Source organism: Conger conger, chromosome 1 (assembly GCF_963514075.1).
Source record: "Conger conger chromosome 1, fConCon1.1, whole genome shotgun sequence".
Classification (NCBI taxonomy): Eukaryota; Metazoa; Chordata; class Actinopteri; order Anguilliformes; family Congridae; genus Conger; species Conger conger.
In genome coordinates, this window is record NC_083760.1 from 45,425,291 (window position 1) to 45,442,585 (window position 17,295).

General features: G+C 39.2%; 1 protein-coding gene across 1 annotated transcript in view; it reads right to left on the reverse strand.

The window, feature by feature from the left end:
- itpka (inositol-trisphosphate 3-kinase A) overlaps positions 1-16,738 on the reverse strand; it is a 31,982-nt gene extending 15,244 nt beyond the window's left edge. The window contains exon 1 of the mRNA XM_061230020.1: positions 15,896-16,738. Coding sequence (XP_061086004.1) covers positions 15,896-16,591 — 696 coding nt within the window. The 5' untranslated portion in view covers positions 16,592-16,738. The remainder of the gene's footprint in view (positions 1-15,895) is intronic.
- Between the last annotated feature and the right edge of the window lie 557 nt (positions 16,739-17,295).

Sequence of the window (17,295 nt, forward strand, 5' to 3'; positions counted from 1 at the left end):
CACTGAATTACAAGATACAAGAGGGTCTACTCAGTACTAGAAGTTTAAGCATTCTGGGTTGACATTCAGAGCTTCATTCAGAGACCGGCAAAGTGCCAAGGAAATCAAGTGCTTCATTCAGGGTTTCAAAATGTTGAAAGAAAACTGGTAGCTCTCCGGCTGTTACGGATGTGGCTGGGGCAGCGTAGAGGAGGGGTGGGGGAAGGGAGGTATAAGGGGGGGGGGGGGGGGGGGGGGTCATAAACTACTGACTACTGACACACAAGGTTGAGTTTTTTCTGATCAAGATGATGAATCGCGTGCATCCCTTCTGAAAATGTCAACAAGTTATTAGCTACGTATGGACACCTTCTGTTTTAATGAGACAAACATCAGAACACAAAAATCCCTTCCCATGTATTTGAAAACACAAATACTAATGTTGCAATTAGTTGTGTATTTCATGTATATGTATATATGCATATATGTATTGTCTAGGAAGAAATACACAATAGCAAGATCAGCGCAACAGACAACACAAGAGGAAGTAAGATATTCACGCTGAGCACATTGACCTTTAACAGTCCCACAAGCACACTGATAAAAACAACAACACCAAGAGATATAAAAAACATCAAGAGGAAATGCTGAGAACAGCCTATTAAATTGCACAAGTCAATGCAGAGATAGATATCTTTCTCTGTTGCTTAGGCCTGTGTCGGCGAAGTGAGGATTAAATAAAATATGTTGAATTTCAGAATGCAGCAGTTTTAACAGTCAACACCCTCGTCTAATGTCCAAGACAGCAGAACGTTTAAAAAAAGAACAGGGATAAAATGTAGGAGGCCAAGCCGCAAGACTCAGATGCCAACATCAAAACTTACTACGTCAAAACCATAAAAACGATCCGTGTTAAGAATGTGCCAATGATGCTTAATAATATTCTAAAAATCTTTTCCAAGGGGAGAGTATTGGAGGAGTAATGTACCCTATTATCTAAGGGGATTTTGTGCCTGGGCTGCAAGCTTTCCTCTTGAGTGATATGTATACATTTTTCAGAGGCATGCGCAATCCACTTTTCAGGGTACCCTCTTTGTCGGAAGCATATGTTCAAGACTGTGTTGGATTTACACTATTTATAGTTTATTGCTTTCGGTCTTAATATTGATTGAGATATAAAACCTATTCTATAAAGAATGACCAACTTGGTTCAGCAACAACATTGCTGAAATCCTGATGTATCCATTTATTTATTGTATGGACTAATGCCTTCTCCCACAAAGGAATTGCACATGATGCACATGATGTTAACCATGTATACTATATATCATGTGTATGTATGCATATATGCATATATCCATATGTTTCAAATATGTACACATTTTCCAGTTTTTCCTGTATACCAGTGTTGAACATTCATCTCTCCACCTTGGATATGTATGGGTGTGGTAGCACATGATCTGTTTTGACCTAATGAAGATCAACTGGGATGGAAAAGGTCTGTAATAAAGATGTGCATGGAGTATACCAGTGTGTGGGCTTCCAGTGGCGGCCGATGCTATTTCTCCTAGGAGCTATTTCTCCTAGGTGGGTCTATCTCAACCTACTGCCCCCCCCCCCCCCCCCCCCCCTACACTTCTACACCAAAAACAATTACTACTACCCTACCTACTACCATATGTGTGCTGTTGACATATTTGAATGCAGAGCACTATAATAAATTATATATATTTATTTATTACCTCAGGCTCAAGTTTCTTTTGTTCATTGTCATTGCCATTATAAAGGCTATTGTACATATTTATTTATTGCCTGAGGCTCAAGATACTTTTTTCATTGTCATATACATTATAGACCCTGCCATGGGAAAAGGGCCTATTGATGGTTTAAAACATAACACAGGCATACTTATCAAAATAGCAATAGAAATACACATCAAACTCAGACCTACTACAACTTGTTTGTTTGTTGAACCCATAAAATTAAAAACCATAGGCTACATATCAGATGTGCTTCAACTAAAACAAAAATAACAACATATTGCCCCTTGAAGAGTCCGCAATCTTGATTGCAATGTTGACTGAGTAGGCTATTTGTACATAACCTTTGCACGTCTCTCCTTCTGAGATGCAAACTTTTCAATCACTCTTGTGTTGAAGTGAGGAATTTCACTGCTAAGCACGGAAAACAAAACAGGGCCTTACTTTGGTAGCCACGCTTTCTTGGTGTACCATTTTCTTGAAAATGTTGTAGTGTACTGCTTGCTTTTTTCGATCACTTGCTGCTGTATTTTGATGTCAGGTCGATCAGGTCCTAGTTCTTTCACACATAATTTTTCAGCCAATGTCCTCCTCTCAAACGGGGTGTGTTTAATGGACACGACCGTGTTCTGAGGTAATGTTAAATCGTCGTCAGGAGTGGAGCTAGCCATGGATGTTGGCGTCGCTTTGATGGAAATAATAAATTAATCACATAAAAAAATCATGAAGAATCTGATCATTATAACTGACTGACAGTGATGTAGGCTAGGAAGACTAAGTTAACGTTAATAAATTTCCGTCTCTTAGAAACAAATCAACAGTTCAGATTGTAGCTACAGTAAAAATATTAACTTGACTACTGTATGCAAGTGAGCTGTCAAGTTGTCAATGAGCGTGTGCTGGCAATCTTTTCTACAATACAACACATCTTTTATTAAGAAGAAATAAAAAGTAAGTATTTTGAGATCTTTTCAAGAGGGACATCGCTGGATATTATGGAAAGGTTTGTGAGCCACTATGTAAAGAGACTAGATCAGGCAATAATTGAGTCAAGTTATAAACCCAGCAGTAACACACTGAAAATCCAAAATCGTGCCTGTAGGTGCATAAACAAGTTTTTAAGGTACACAATCCTATGAGCATGTCAAATGGCAGCATGGAGTTTCCCAGGCCACCCCTGTTGACACATGCACACATACACACAGGCATACACACATTCACACCTAAAACAACCCCCTCCCCCCAGTTCCTACTCTGAGCTAGCCCTTTGAAGCATAAACATATAACTAGACAGAAAAGAACGCCCTTGGCCAACCTGAGCAGTGAAGCATTCAGAATTATGAATGCTGAGTGCAAAAGAGCTTCCTGCCCATTGAATTCAATGTAGGAACCCAAGCTGATTTAACCCTTTACACTTTGTACCTAGTGTTGTCACTACTATTTTTCAGCACAAGTTGATAATGGGAGGGCTAATGGCCTTTCTTCAATGAATATTTATGTGATATGCGGTCCTGCCAGGTAAGTAGGCTTTTCACACCTGGCCTGACCCCTCCCTACCTCTAAGACAAAGCCTTTTCACAAAGCAATACTCAGTGAGCCATTTAGAAGACAGATACAAATACAAATTATTATTTTTTTATTCAGTAATTTATTGAAATCACCACACAAACTACATACAATGAAGATGCCATTCAGAGACACTTTTGCCTGCCATTTTTCAAAACAGTTCCTGTTTTGTTTAGCTGCAAGCACAAGGGGGTATCACACTCTTTTCACTTCCACAGAAGTTATTTTCTTAATGTCCATCAAGCAGATCATGCACGTCTTGCAAAAATGCAGTTGTATTATTTTGAGATGTAATGGTTATAATCGTTCAAAAATTCAGAACAGAGTGGTAACTCACAAAGGCGCATTACTGGATATTCAGACGAACACAGAGAGAAGTTGCAATACAGCACACATATTTACCAATATGATCGTAAGAAATACACTTGCTCTTGGAGTTGGACCGTTTAGCTAAGTTATTTCTGCTTACGTAGATACAGCATGCTAATATCAATTGTGCGAGGACACCCAGTTTTAGAATCCTGGCTAGTCCAGTCATCCGTGCCATTTCCGTAATGAAACATGTTCCGTGATGAAAAATGTTTACCTCAAAAGAAGTAAATAGCCTATGTTTCAGTATGTCATTGTATCGTGCTTTACAGTTGGCGTTCTCGCACATGGCATCGCCCCCCTGCAACCCTGTATAGGATAAGCGGGTTAAGATAATGGATGGATGGATGGATGGATGGATATTATGTGTCAATAGGTGCACTGCGAAGTCAAGATTCTAAGGCTTCTGTCAATATGTTTGTTGCATCTGTATGGCAAAATCTCACAAAGTGAATCATCCAAATCCAAAGGAAAGTTGATCTGATCTTGTCAGTGTCAACATCGCTGACCCCAGTGGGTTAAAGAAGAGGCATGTCGCAAATTTCAGACAGAACAAATTGTCAGAGCATGTACATAGAGTGTACACTAAAGTTAAACTAAAATACAAAAGAATTACAACACCTCATGTTTTTCTAGTTGAGCACTGTATATCTCAATTTCTAAGTCAAGGACCAACCCAGAACTACTTTATATTTTTGCACAAACTTGATCTCAACTTGATCTGCATATATTTTTGTCCAGACACAGGAATGATCAGAAACGCAAATGTTTCTATTAAAACAGATTTGTTGATACAAGATGTAAAGAAAATGAACATTCACATGTGCTTTATTTGCTTGCAGTCACCTCCAAAAGTTGGAACAGCAAGGTCAATTCCTTTGTTTTTGCTATATACTGAAGACAATTGAGTTTGAGGTCAAAAAGATATACAGAGATGACAGATCCGAATTTCAGCTTTTGTTTCCTATTATTTTTAATAGGAAGCAACTTATAACATAACACCTTTTGTATCAGACCACCCACTTTTTCAGTCAGCAAAAGTATTGGAACATGACTGACAGGTGTTTTTTATTGCCCAGATGTGTCCTGTTAGATTGATTGGTTAAGCAAGCAAGCCATTTTGAAGCGTAGAAAAGAGGAGAAATCGATCAGAGCCATTGCACAAGCATTGGGGATAGCTTGTACAACAGTTTGGAATGTCCTGAAAAAAAATAAACAGTTGGCGTATTGAGAAACAGACATCGAAAAGGTCGACCAAGGAAAACAACAGCAATTCATGATAGAAGCATTGTGAGAGCTGTGAAGAAAAAAGTCTCAAAAAGACTTAGAGAGCAGCAATATAGAGGCTATACCGCAAGATGCAAACCATTCATCAGTCGTAAGAATCAGAAGGCGAGATTACAATTTGTAAAGAAGCTCAGAGATGTGCCACAAAAGTTCTTGGATAAAGTTTTATGGACTAATGAGGCCAAGATTAACCTCTTCCAAAGAGGGTCAATCACAAAATAGGATTCTCCAAAAAATAGCCTTAAATGTGAAATGTGAGAGACTTGACTAATGTTAATCATTGCAAGATTGAGCAATGTAAGAATTAAGTTACTTAACTAACATAAACATTGCTGCAACAACCGAATGAGATGTTTTGACGAACTAGGTTAACCAAAAGGTCAGGATTTACCTGGATATAATGCTGTAGATCAATTTGCTTATTTAAGGATATATAAATACACACCACTGTTGAAGCAAACGTAGTCTGCGTCTCATGGTTAAAATATAAAGACCTGTAAAAGAAAACGTACGTACTGATATAAGACACGGAGAGGCATGGGCCCTCCTTAACCACGGCCCCCGGTGCAGCTGCACCTGCTGAATCGCCTATATCACCGCCACTGCATGGTACATGTGGCACCCTCTAAATGTATTAAGGTATGCAAGGTATACTGAACAATAATCTGCAAGACAATCCAAATGCAATTCATTTCTGCATGTGTGATCTTGGGGAGAGTATATGTAGCTTCAAGCACTTTCTAAAGCACAAAGCCCATTGATCCTGATGACGATGTCATCAAGGGAATGAAGACTGGGATCCTTGCAGTCATGGAGGACATACAATGATGTGGCTCTGGTGACCAACATACAAGTTCTCCTTCCTAATAATTGGGGATTAACAAATCCTTTGTGAACTTGATGGGGCCGCTCTACGCATTAAATGTGAACTACACTAACATTTCTTAAGAGTTTTTGCACCAGTAGAAATGGCACTGAAGGTGTTTGCCTGTGTTTTGTCACAAAATTGCTTTTGTATTTCTGTTAAAAAATACACTTTATCAAACCAGATAGTGCAGACCTCTGCAGTTTACCAGCAGTAGCATTTATGACAATTCTTCTGTTCATCTGATCTCCAACCTCCCCGGGTTGAGCCATGTTACCCTCTTCTCATCTCCCGCACCTGGCTATATCAGTTTGCATCAAATTCAATTCCGATATATCTTCAAAACATCATGAGATCCTACACATCAACCACACCCCCTCACCCAGCATTTCCAAATCACATCTTTTCTGTTCTGGACCCCCAGTGTTGGAACGAGTTTCCCACTACAGTCTGGACAGAAGAAACCCTGCCCATCTTTCAATGCAGACTGAAAATACCTCCTGAGATTGTACCACAGCTCCCTTGACCTCTTATAGATCTGGTTTCTTTATTTCCTTTGATTTCCTTTTGGGATTATGCATCTAGGAGTACCTTCTTTTGTTAAAATACAAATTGCTGTTTGTTAGTTTAGCATTACTCTTATTTATAAATGGGCCTTCTGTGCATTCTTGGTGATATTGTACACCGTTTTCCGCTTCTGGATAAAAGTGTCACCTTAATATTTTAATACATTTAATACTTTAAATGATAGTCATTAAGTAGACACTCTCATCCAGAGCAATGTACAATAAAGTGCAAATCATAATATAATCTAATGGATTTGTATTTAATATGTTAAGATATTTTTTGTAGCCACATAAAAACTTTTTAAAATAATGCTTCAACAAAATTTTGATTTGTTTCATATGCTGATGAATAACGCCATTGGTCCATTTGGATACAGATGTGTAATTCAATGGAGCATTAATGAATGATGAAGTGAATGTCTTGCCCTATATGTAAAGTACTCTTCGACACCTTTGATGTAGCCGATGATGGCCTGCAAATAAAACATAAAACTAATGAGATTGTAAGCTTGTTACCTGAATTAATACTACTGATTTAATTTTTATTTAATTTTGAATATATTTTTCACAAGGAAATGCTCATGTGCAATAGCAGAAGTAATTCTCACACTCTTAGCTACACTTTAATATACAACTAAGAGATATTTAATTCATTCATTATCCTAACCTGTTTATCCTGAACAGGGTTGGGGGGCTGGAGCCTATTCCAGCATACATTGGGTGAAAGGCAGGAATACACCCTGGACAGGTCGCCAGTCCATCGCAGTAAGAGATATTTCTTTAACAGTAAATACACAACCCAATACGGCAAACAAACACTGCGGATGCATTTCACAATTCACATCCCTAATTATGTCAACAATGTCAGAGGGAGTTAAAGGAGATCTGAAAAAGAAGTGAAGCACTGCAGTTTCCTTTATCTACATCATTTTTACATCACTTTATCATTTTAGAGATTTTTGTCTCACTGTTTGGAAGTTGTTTTTGCTTTTCAGGCCTGAGGTTTTCCACAGAGACCCATGAAAGAGAACTAGGTGAGTGGGAGTCTGTGGGTGTAAGGAAGTGGGGGGAGGGGTCAGCGGGGCACAGAAAACACAAGCCATGTCAGCAGCAGGTGTTCTGCATTCAAACAAGTGTAGTTATCAGTGCAACCCCCTCCTCCTCCTATGCCTCCTCCTACGAATTCATTCACAGTGCAGAACAGACAAATTTAGCTAATGGACAGTGTTCTGATATAGCAGAGTCTGTTCACAGTGCCTGCAAAGTGGCTAATCCAGCTCAGACACTGGATAGCCACATGTGTACATGATTCATGGTACTACCAGGCCAATGGGAAAGGATCTTCCAGGTTGACTATAAGCAGCACTTCTCTGCCTGCGCCAACTGCACTGATGGATTGTGGAGTGGAAAGAAAAGCAGCTTGTAGCCGGGCCTTTGAAGAAGAGCTAATTATCTAATGAGCCGTATCCTATATTTGTCACGTTTCAGGTCTGTCTTGCCATGTTTTATGTTTATTCATTTTGTCTTAGTCACGTATTGTCTTATCATGTATTATGTTCGTCATGTTGTTTAGTTTGTTTCTCGTTACGATTTATTTTTTCGTCATGTCTAGTTATGTTTCGTTACGGTTATTTTACCTTGTTATGTTGAGTGGTTATTGTCTTAGTTCGTTTAGTGTGATGTTTTGATTTATGTTTATTGTTACGCTGACTGGTCGTTGTTTAAACATACACTTTTACATGTCTTTCCGCAAACCTTGCGTTCCGCCTTTCTCTCTCTCTCTTTCTGTCATTCACACCCTAATTGTTTCTATTTGTCTATTTACTAAAATTACTAACGCTAGATCAGGATTGGGTAGAACTAACAAACTAATCATGTGTTCATGTTACCTTACGTTTCTCGTGCATGTCATTTACTCATTTACTAATGCTAGGGCAGGATAGGTTTATTACTAACGATTACTAATTACCTTGTTAAACTTGTCATCCATCGCACCTGTTTTTCATTTCCTTGCTGCTCTCTAACTAATTGTCTACACCTGTCTACACCTGCATTTATAGCCTAGTCGCACTACTGTTCTTCGCGAAATTGTCTGCCTCTTGTACGTCAAAGCAACTCTTGAGCATTTACTGTCATTGATTACACGTTACGATCCAAGCCTGTTTACCGACCACCGATTATTGATTTCTGTTTTGTAGACCATCGTTTGTTTTTGACCACGTCCTCGCCTACCGATTTTGTACCTTTGCCTCGCTGTTTGTTTTATGGTTTCGACTTCTGCTTCGCCTTCGACTACGACCCTGCCTGCCGTCCGCCTGTACTTCTGCCCCGCTGATAGCTCTCCTGCTACCGGACCTCCCTGCACGTCTACCGACTATGAGTTTGTCTCTTCCCTCGGCACCGTGCTTTTTGTTTGTTTACTGTTTGTTTGGCTGGATATACGTGTATGGACTTTGCTTGTTTTGACCACTCTCCTGGGATTCGGCCCGAATAAAGCCCTGACGGGACTTTATCTACCCATTGTTTCTGAGTCGTGCATTTTGGGTCCAACCCCCACGCACCCGTCTCAATATTAGCACATAAATTGGCATTCATGGAAAACTTAGGAAACAGGCACCCGAATAGAGAGGAGTTTTGCGTTTGTGAGATTGTGTTTGCATAAGTGGTGGAAAATTATAATACAGACCTTAGATTTAATATTTGTGGCATGAACAAAATGCCTTTTAATAAAACACCTAAATGTGCCCCCTATGTTGAAACATTGATAACACATTTTAAAAAAGCACTTAAATGAATATGTCAAACCATGGTACACATACCTAAATACATCTTGTCATTCACATGGGTAGGATTTCTGTACTCAGAAATATGTAATCTTTTGTTGCAAGGGCATTTCAACACTCAATTTCATCGTGAGTGGTATAAATTCTAACAAAGCATGCCAGTATGAGCAAGTATTCTCACTATTACTGTCAGGGTATGCTACAAACATGCTTAGCATTATTAGCAAAGGCTAACAGTTGTGCATTACAGCCAATGCAAATATAAAAAATATGTAAATAATTCAAATGTTACAAGCAGTCATTTGCCATGTTTGTATGTATCCTAGAGTTAATGCTCACTCGCCAAATCGACGTCAGCATGGCTAAAATTTGCTTTAGTCATGCAATTGAGTTGGCAGAATTAGCTAAAGTTGGACTGGGCAGAGGATGCTTGTTAACTGGGTGAACTACACAACAATGGTGCCAATTAGAAACTCTTTATTGAATTTACTTGTATCGTGTACTAATTACGACAGAATACACAGCTTGTTGCTTCCTCTCAGAGTTTGGTTGCAGATGTCTGAGTTGAGCAGTCAAAAGGATGCTGAAACCATGGCCAATAGTGGGCTTGCGCAAAGGGGTTAAAGAAACCAGGACATGTCACAACTTTTATTTAATTGCTTTGATGGCTGATCTTAAAAGCTGATACAAGCCTGCATTGGATTGTTTAGAAAAGTGCAACATTTTTCACAAATTTAGACTCTTAATTTCCAGATTGATGTATAAGTATACAGATTGATGCAAAAAGAACACATGCTAAGTGATTGTAATGTAATGTATTATAATGTAATGCATCAGTCAAGTTAGTTCTTAATCCTGGTTACAGTGGTACACTACAGTACGTATATTGCCATCAGTAAAGCCTCATTCATAATTCTGAGAGCAATGAAGCATTACAGTACATCAATCAGACACATACTCATAACCTCCAATATTTTCCCACCTCTAACTTATAGCACATACAGCTCTGACAAAGAAACAGTCATATGTAACTGCTGTAAAATGTATTTATTTATATACTGTATACAGTATATAAAAAACAGGAAGTGAACTACCCTATTCAATCTTTAGTCTCTGGGAGCCCATGTGCCAGTGATGACAGTATCTACATCAGAGGTGTTTTGCTTGTTGAGTATGTAAAGAACTAAAAAACTCATAATCAGAGCAGGGATTCCATCTCAGCTGACAAAGAGGAAGTTGTTTAAATAAGGCCAGAATGTCAGCAGTACCATCATGGAAATCCTCTGATGTTCCACTTCTCCTCTCCAGCTATGCTGATTTAACACAGCACTGTCATGCTGCAAGTGTGGACATGGTTTCACTTCCCTTTCCTCTTTCTCTCCTTCTCTTTCATTATGCATGCACACCCTCTGCCTCTGGTGTTCACAAATTCAAATTGAGAACAGTTGTCTTTGCATATCAAGGCAAATACGTATTGCCACGAACAGTGGTTTAAAATGTCTCATTGCATAACACATACTCTAAATAAAGAAGATAAAAACTACATCAAGGTTAAAAAAAAAATCTCACACTTTCTAACAAAATCCAGCTATAACCATATGGAAATGACCAATTGTTTCATAACATAGCTTGAGCGGGTCAAACCATGTTACATGCGTACAGTGGGGTGCAAATGTGTTACAATGAATCTGTATGTGATCAAAAGCAAGCCTGCCTCAGTTAAAAGTAAAATTTCTGCAAATTTTAAAGCAAGATTACTTTTTATTTTCATTGTTTACTGTTTATAAATTGTAAAAAAGGAAAAGGGCCCTGCGGAAAAGTTTGGGAACCCTTCTGAAGTAACTGAAGTAACTCCATGCCTTCTATCCAACTATAGTGGCTGTTCTGTCTGGTGTTAACAACCATGGTTTCCTTTAAACAGTTGACCAAGGATTTCAGAATGAAGATGGTTCATTTCCACCAAGAAGGAGAACGCTACAAAAAATCTCTCAGTATTTCAAACTACCCATTTCCACTGTCAGAAACATTATTAGAAAATGGAACATAAATGGAACATAAATGGTTGAAGTCAATGTCTGGAAGACCAAGAAAGATTTCAGATAGAATGGCCCGAGACCTGGTGAGAAATTCCCAGAAGAACCAACATATCACTGCAGAAGAGCAGCAAAAAAGAGTAGCAAACGCAGGTCTAGCTGTTCACAGGACAACAGCACAACAAAGACCTACATGGCGGTGTTGCCAAAAAGAACGATCTTAACACAAAATTAAGCCTGAAGTATGCAAAAGAAAACATTGAGAAGCCTGAAGCCTTTTGAACACTTTGCCAACTGTGAAGTATGGAGGTGGATCCATTATGCTTTGGGGTTGTGTGGCAGCTGGGGGCACAGGAAATATTGTGCAAGTAGAAGGAAAAATGGATTCCATCAAATATCAAGAAATTCTAGAGGCTAATGCTCAAAGGTCAGTCCAGATATTGAAGTTGAAGAGAGGTTGGGTATTGCAGCAAGACAATGATCCAATGCATACCTCAAAATCAACCATGACGTACCTCCAGGAAAGATGGATGAAGGTTTTGGAATGCCCACCACAGTCCCCAGACTTGAATATTATTGAAAAGTGTTTACAAGCTGTTATAATTGCCTGAGGAGGAGTTCCAAAGCACTAGCTAACAGGGTTCTCAAACTTTTGCACAAGGCCTTTGAAGAAATGTATCATGTTTAACATTATACCATTTAGACGTCAGGTTCGCTACTGCTCACTTAGATTTTAATTGTATAAGGCTTTTTGACCAGGAGTGCCCACATTTTTGCACAGCTGGTCTGAACTGGTCATCCAGCTAACAGCTGTTTCAAAAGCTGTATTTTTCCAGCAGGGAATCGTAACACAAAGTCGTTTGTCCTTAAATTCCTGAGTAACCTTCTAGCCTGTATATTTTATGGTGTCTAGCATGACAGGTTATGCTTCATTGCTAATTTATTGAAAATCCAGGCCAATGTACATGATATAAATTTCCTTCTTCTCTATGATAGCACAAGTTACCAAGCCTTGGTTTGTTATATCCACTCACATTTTTACCATTCCCTCTCTATCTCTCTTGAGATACTACCAGCCAACATCACAAAACAAGGTCAGAAAGACTTTTATGCCAATCCTTCCAGGCATAATGAAAACACTGTGGCCACTGAACAGCGCACCATCACAGATAAAGCCCATGCAAATCAGGCTTTTCATTAATCACAGTGTAAACTGCATTCACTCTTCTCAAAAGCTTTGTATTATACTATGATAGTATGATATCTGTAAGCCCTGCATCATTTTCATGCCATATTCCAGACCAGCATTGGGTGGATTACTAGGAATTATAATTTACTGACTAAAATGTGATTAGTAACATAATCTGTTGGATTACTCAAAATTGTAATAAAATCAGATTCTTTTTTGATATTTTGATGGCTAAGTATATTCTAAAACAGTGTTTCTCAACTCCAGTCCTCAGGACCCACTTGCCAGAAGGTTTTTGTTGTAACCAGGTACTCACACACGTGATTTAATGACTGAACCATTCATACCACCAAAAATGCCCTTGATTAGTTAAATCAGGTGTGAGGTCCTAGTTACAACAAAAAGGACTGGAGTTGAGAAACACTGTTCTAAAATAAATGTGTTGGTTTCTCGTGATATTATGTTATGTTTCTAACAAGTCTGTGGTTTCTTTTTTCTTGTGTAGCAACAATACATACACTCACTTCCTGATGTGTTTGTGTGTGTGTGTGTATGTGTGTGTGTGTGTGTGTGCATGTGTCTGCGTGTGTGTGTGTGCATGCACAATGTGCGTGCGCCTATCTGCGTGATGGCACGTTTGGTCTTAGTGTGTGTACATTTGGTTTGCTTGTGTGTCTGTGTTCATGTGGTGTGTGTAAGTATGTGTGTGTGCATATTTTATGTAGTATCCGGGGATTATTACTTCATTTTTTAAAATTGTTTTTGTAATCCAGATTACACATAATCTGTTACTACAAAACAGTGTTACAGACATATTTTTCTTTTCACAATCACAAGGGTCCATCAGCCACAAAGAAGAGCCAAAGCCATTCAACATTGTTGATGTTATGTTGGTGAAATTTTGGACATATGCTGCTGCTGACTCCTTGACCCCTACATTCACCATGGAGGTATCAGGGATCTGGAAGCCACATGTGACTAATGTCAAAGGATATGAGGCGAACTCACTAGTCTGATGGACAGAAAAAGACAGAATCTTTGTATTTTGGAAATACTGGAACCAGCAAAATGGGACATAGAGTCGTAAAATAGTTATATAATACACCCTGGACAGGTCGCCAGTCCATTGCAGGGTAAACATTGGTAAAATAAAATACATGGTTAGAAAGGAGGGGTGTGTGACTTACAGTATAGCGCACATTGATTTGTTGACAGCTCTCAGTAGCAGATAACATCTGCATGTGACAACTCCTATCGCAGCATGATCAGCCTGATGCATTAAATCAGTACAGTGGGTGCTTTTGCTGAAGAGGACAGATGAGTGGCAGCTCTGTCATATTATTCATAACCATTATTCCAGCCATAGGCCTTTAATGCTAATTGAAAGCATCCCAAAACATATACAAAACACCAGAAGGTTACTGTTTAGTAAGCCTGTGCCTGTTGTCTTTTCTTCTATGAAACCACAGGCACTTCAGAATCTGCCAGAAAAACATTAAGGGTCATTGAATCTTTCAAAAACAGTCTGGAGCCTGATAATCAAGCTGATCATGACAGTGTAGAGCAGTTCGTGGGGGAGCCAAACTCTCAGCCCATATATGAATTCCCCTGTGCAGCTGGGGATTCGATTTCCCCACCATTGCATCTTCGATACTGCAGACTGTCCAATCTCCTTAAATGACCCAACATTCTTTGGCTGCGCAAGATCTAAAGTGACACATCACTGAGTAAGTAAGTCAAATTTATGCCTACGCTAAGTCACAGAACTGATTTACAGGTATTCCAGGTTTTATGTAATATTCCACGTTTTGTTTCATATTTTCCCGTCACGTCCCGTGTCCCATGTCTTGTTGTTTGTTTCTATGTGTTTTCAGAGTTCTGTTCCATGTTTGAGTTTACCCTATTCCTTACCACGCCCAACACATCTGATATGTGTTTCCTCATGTTTCATTGCACCCACCTTTCCTCGTTAGTCTTGTATTTAAGCCTGTCTGTTTTCTTTGGTCTTGGCCAGATTATCTTGTGCCTTGCCCTCCTGCTCATGTCCAGCTTTCTCGCGTCTGTTCCCCAGTTCCCGTTCCTGTTACCTGCCCGCTCCTGTTCCTGTTACCTGCCTGTTTCCCTGCCCACTCCACGGTCCTTCGCCCTGATCCTGTTTCGCCCTTCTCCTCCTCCGAGCTCCATCTATGTCTCTACACTACCTCATATTTATGGAACCAAATATCCCACCTGGTTATGAAGCTACGACTGTTTTCTGACTAACTTTGAAGTTTGATTTGTAATCCATTCAGCCATTTTTGAGAGAACTATATTTGCCGGGACAATACCTACGCGTCTTGAACTACTTCTTATAATGTGTAAATGCATTGCTAGGTAATTTCAGAACCAAACTAATGTAAAACATGGTAAGCTTCTTGTACGAGGTTTCCTACCATTCCCAACAAGTTATAATGTGTCATATTCAGCTGATGAACAGTTTACGAAAGCAATCACTGAAACTGTACACTGGTGCTTATTATCCAAGTAAAAAATACATATCTAGTTATAAAACGATACCAGTTCGTTATCAGTAGCAACAAGCAAATTAGCTATTAGTTAGCTTACTGAATTTACAATAGCAATTCGGCTACTGATAGCAAACTGGTATTGTTTTATAACTACATATGTAGTCTTCACTTGGATAATAAGTAATAGCATACAGAGTTTCAGTGATTGCTTGTCTGGAGTGCAATTTGGGCAGCTACAAGTAAACAATGACAATAAGCCCCCACGCCATTGGCTGTGGCAATTAGAACCAATTTTCAACCAATGAGCTTTAATTATTTACAGCTGTACAATGTGTTCATACAGAGTGACAGCCTGTCAACTGTATATTTTGAAACCTGAATTTAAGGACTATAAACACAGGCAGAGGGTGAGTCAACATGTCAGTGAGCCTTTTTCAACGATAGGAAGGGATTTTCAATGGTCCTGTAACAATGTTTTAACACAAAAATCTTACCTAGTGTGCCTTTAAGTGTTCAACCATGTGTGTACAGTAAATAGTTTAGGAATCCCATTTTTGCTTGTGTGTATGTGTTTGAGTTAAGTTAATCAAATATTGTATCTATTAATGTTAATCTTTAATATAAGCTTCTGTACTGTATACATAGGCTAATTCAAAAAGACAAAAAAAGAAAAAAGAAATAAGAGCAATTCCACTTGACTTGTTATTAAACCATCAGACTTTCAAATAAAACCAATAAAAGTGGAAGACAATAGCGCCTAGATAGTGGTTCTTCTTGCGGGGAATATGCAGCCTGCTGTTTAATTATTTAAGCATGTCAACGTGGCCTTATTTTTATTTAGCGACCGCTCTATTTGAACTGGATATAGCATGAAACCCTAAATTCCGACCACCCATTCAATAAACTCTGGGAGACGTCACATATTCTAGTAACACATCAGGTGGCTTACAGAATAATGACAGTTCTGACAGTTGTAACATACAGAACTTACTGTGTTTGTGTCCTCCGCGTGTTCTAAAGTAATGATCCCTTTACTCTTGTTCTCGTTGTCACTAAGAATGTCATCTTCGGATTCCTCCAACACTGTGGAGGAACCTGTTGAAGAAAGCGAAGAGTTTGACAACTTTCGGCGACGACGACCAGTCACGTCGTTCCAGTCCTCCTCTTGCATCTCCCTGGGACACCCACCTACTTCGGGGGTTATTGTTACCTGCGGGACACAGCGCAATCTCGTGTCACCCAGTTCCTCCTTCGGTTTAGATTCAGACCCAGCGGAGATTACTTGATCTGTCATCAGTGCGATCCCATTTAAAACTTCGGTTGGTTTTCGGTTCGCTCTCCTGTCTTTTGCAGGACCTAACTGCCCGACCTCCTTTGACCTGCGTCTTTCTTTAGGCATCTGCTTACAGTGTGAGATTTGATGGGAACGTCTATTGCAGCTCTCACTTTTGTTGGGTTCAAAAAACGACTTGAGCTCTACTACACTTACTCCGCGAACTTTATAGCCATCAAATTCTGCTTCCCTTCCAGTTTCCGATCCAATTTGAATTGCCGTATCCCTGGGAATCCTCCCTCTACGTTCATGCTCCTTGCTGCCGTGGAAAGCGCCTGCGGTAGCCCCTAGGACAGACTTGCCTTCTAGCTGCGCCCTGGGAACTCCCTTAGTAGATTCAAATGACTGCTGCATAGTGGCGGTTTTACTGCGCACGAGGTATCTTCCGCGTTTTACGCTTTCCTTTTTTCTATCTTACCAAGTTTCTTTCGATTTTAGTTCTACTACGTGAATGTCAGTTAAGCGGTGCTGGGTTTTCGCCTGCTTCCTTCTCCAATATAACAGTGCTGTTTCGGGCTGACCGGCGCTGATAGCCATCTCGAAATAATCACCAGGATTGTGTAAACAGCATTTGTTAAATCGTCTCTGACTCAGAATTTGTTGCAGTAACACCCCCTTTGACTGACATAAAGGTTGTAGCCTACAAATATTTAAAGGATACCAGAATGTTTTCTGGATGTGATTATTGTTGTTGATGTTATTGCTTTAATTTCCTCAACAAAAACAGATTACTGCAATACATAATGCAGATTTCCATAATATATGAAAATATGAAATAATCATATTGATGCAATTGTTTATCTCTAAATTAATTAACTCACAGCACACAAATGTCACATACTAAATGTACTATTTTGAAATAATTTCCATAAAACTGTGCAAATTATGTTAACAGATTATGTATTTTGAATTTTGAAATGACACTACTGTGTACTCACTAAATCTGCATTTATTTTCCTGAAAATATACAATAATGTTTTTCAAAAAAGGCACTATTTGCCAGATACAGTACGGATGACATTTAGGCCAGGGCTTCCCAGACCTGTTCATAGAGATCT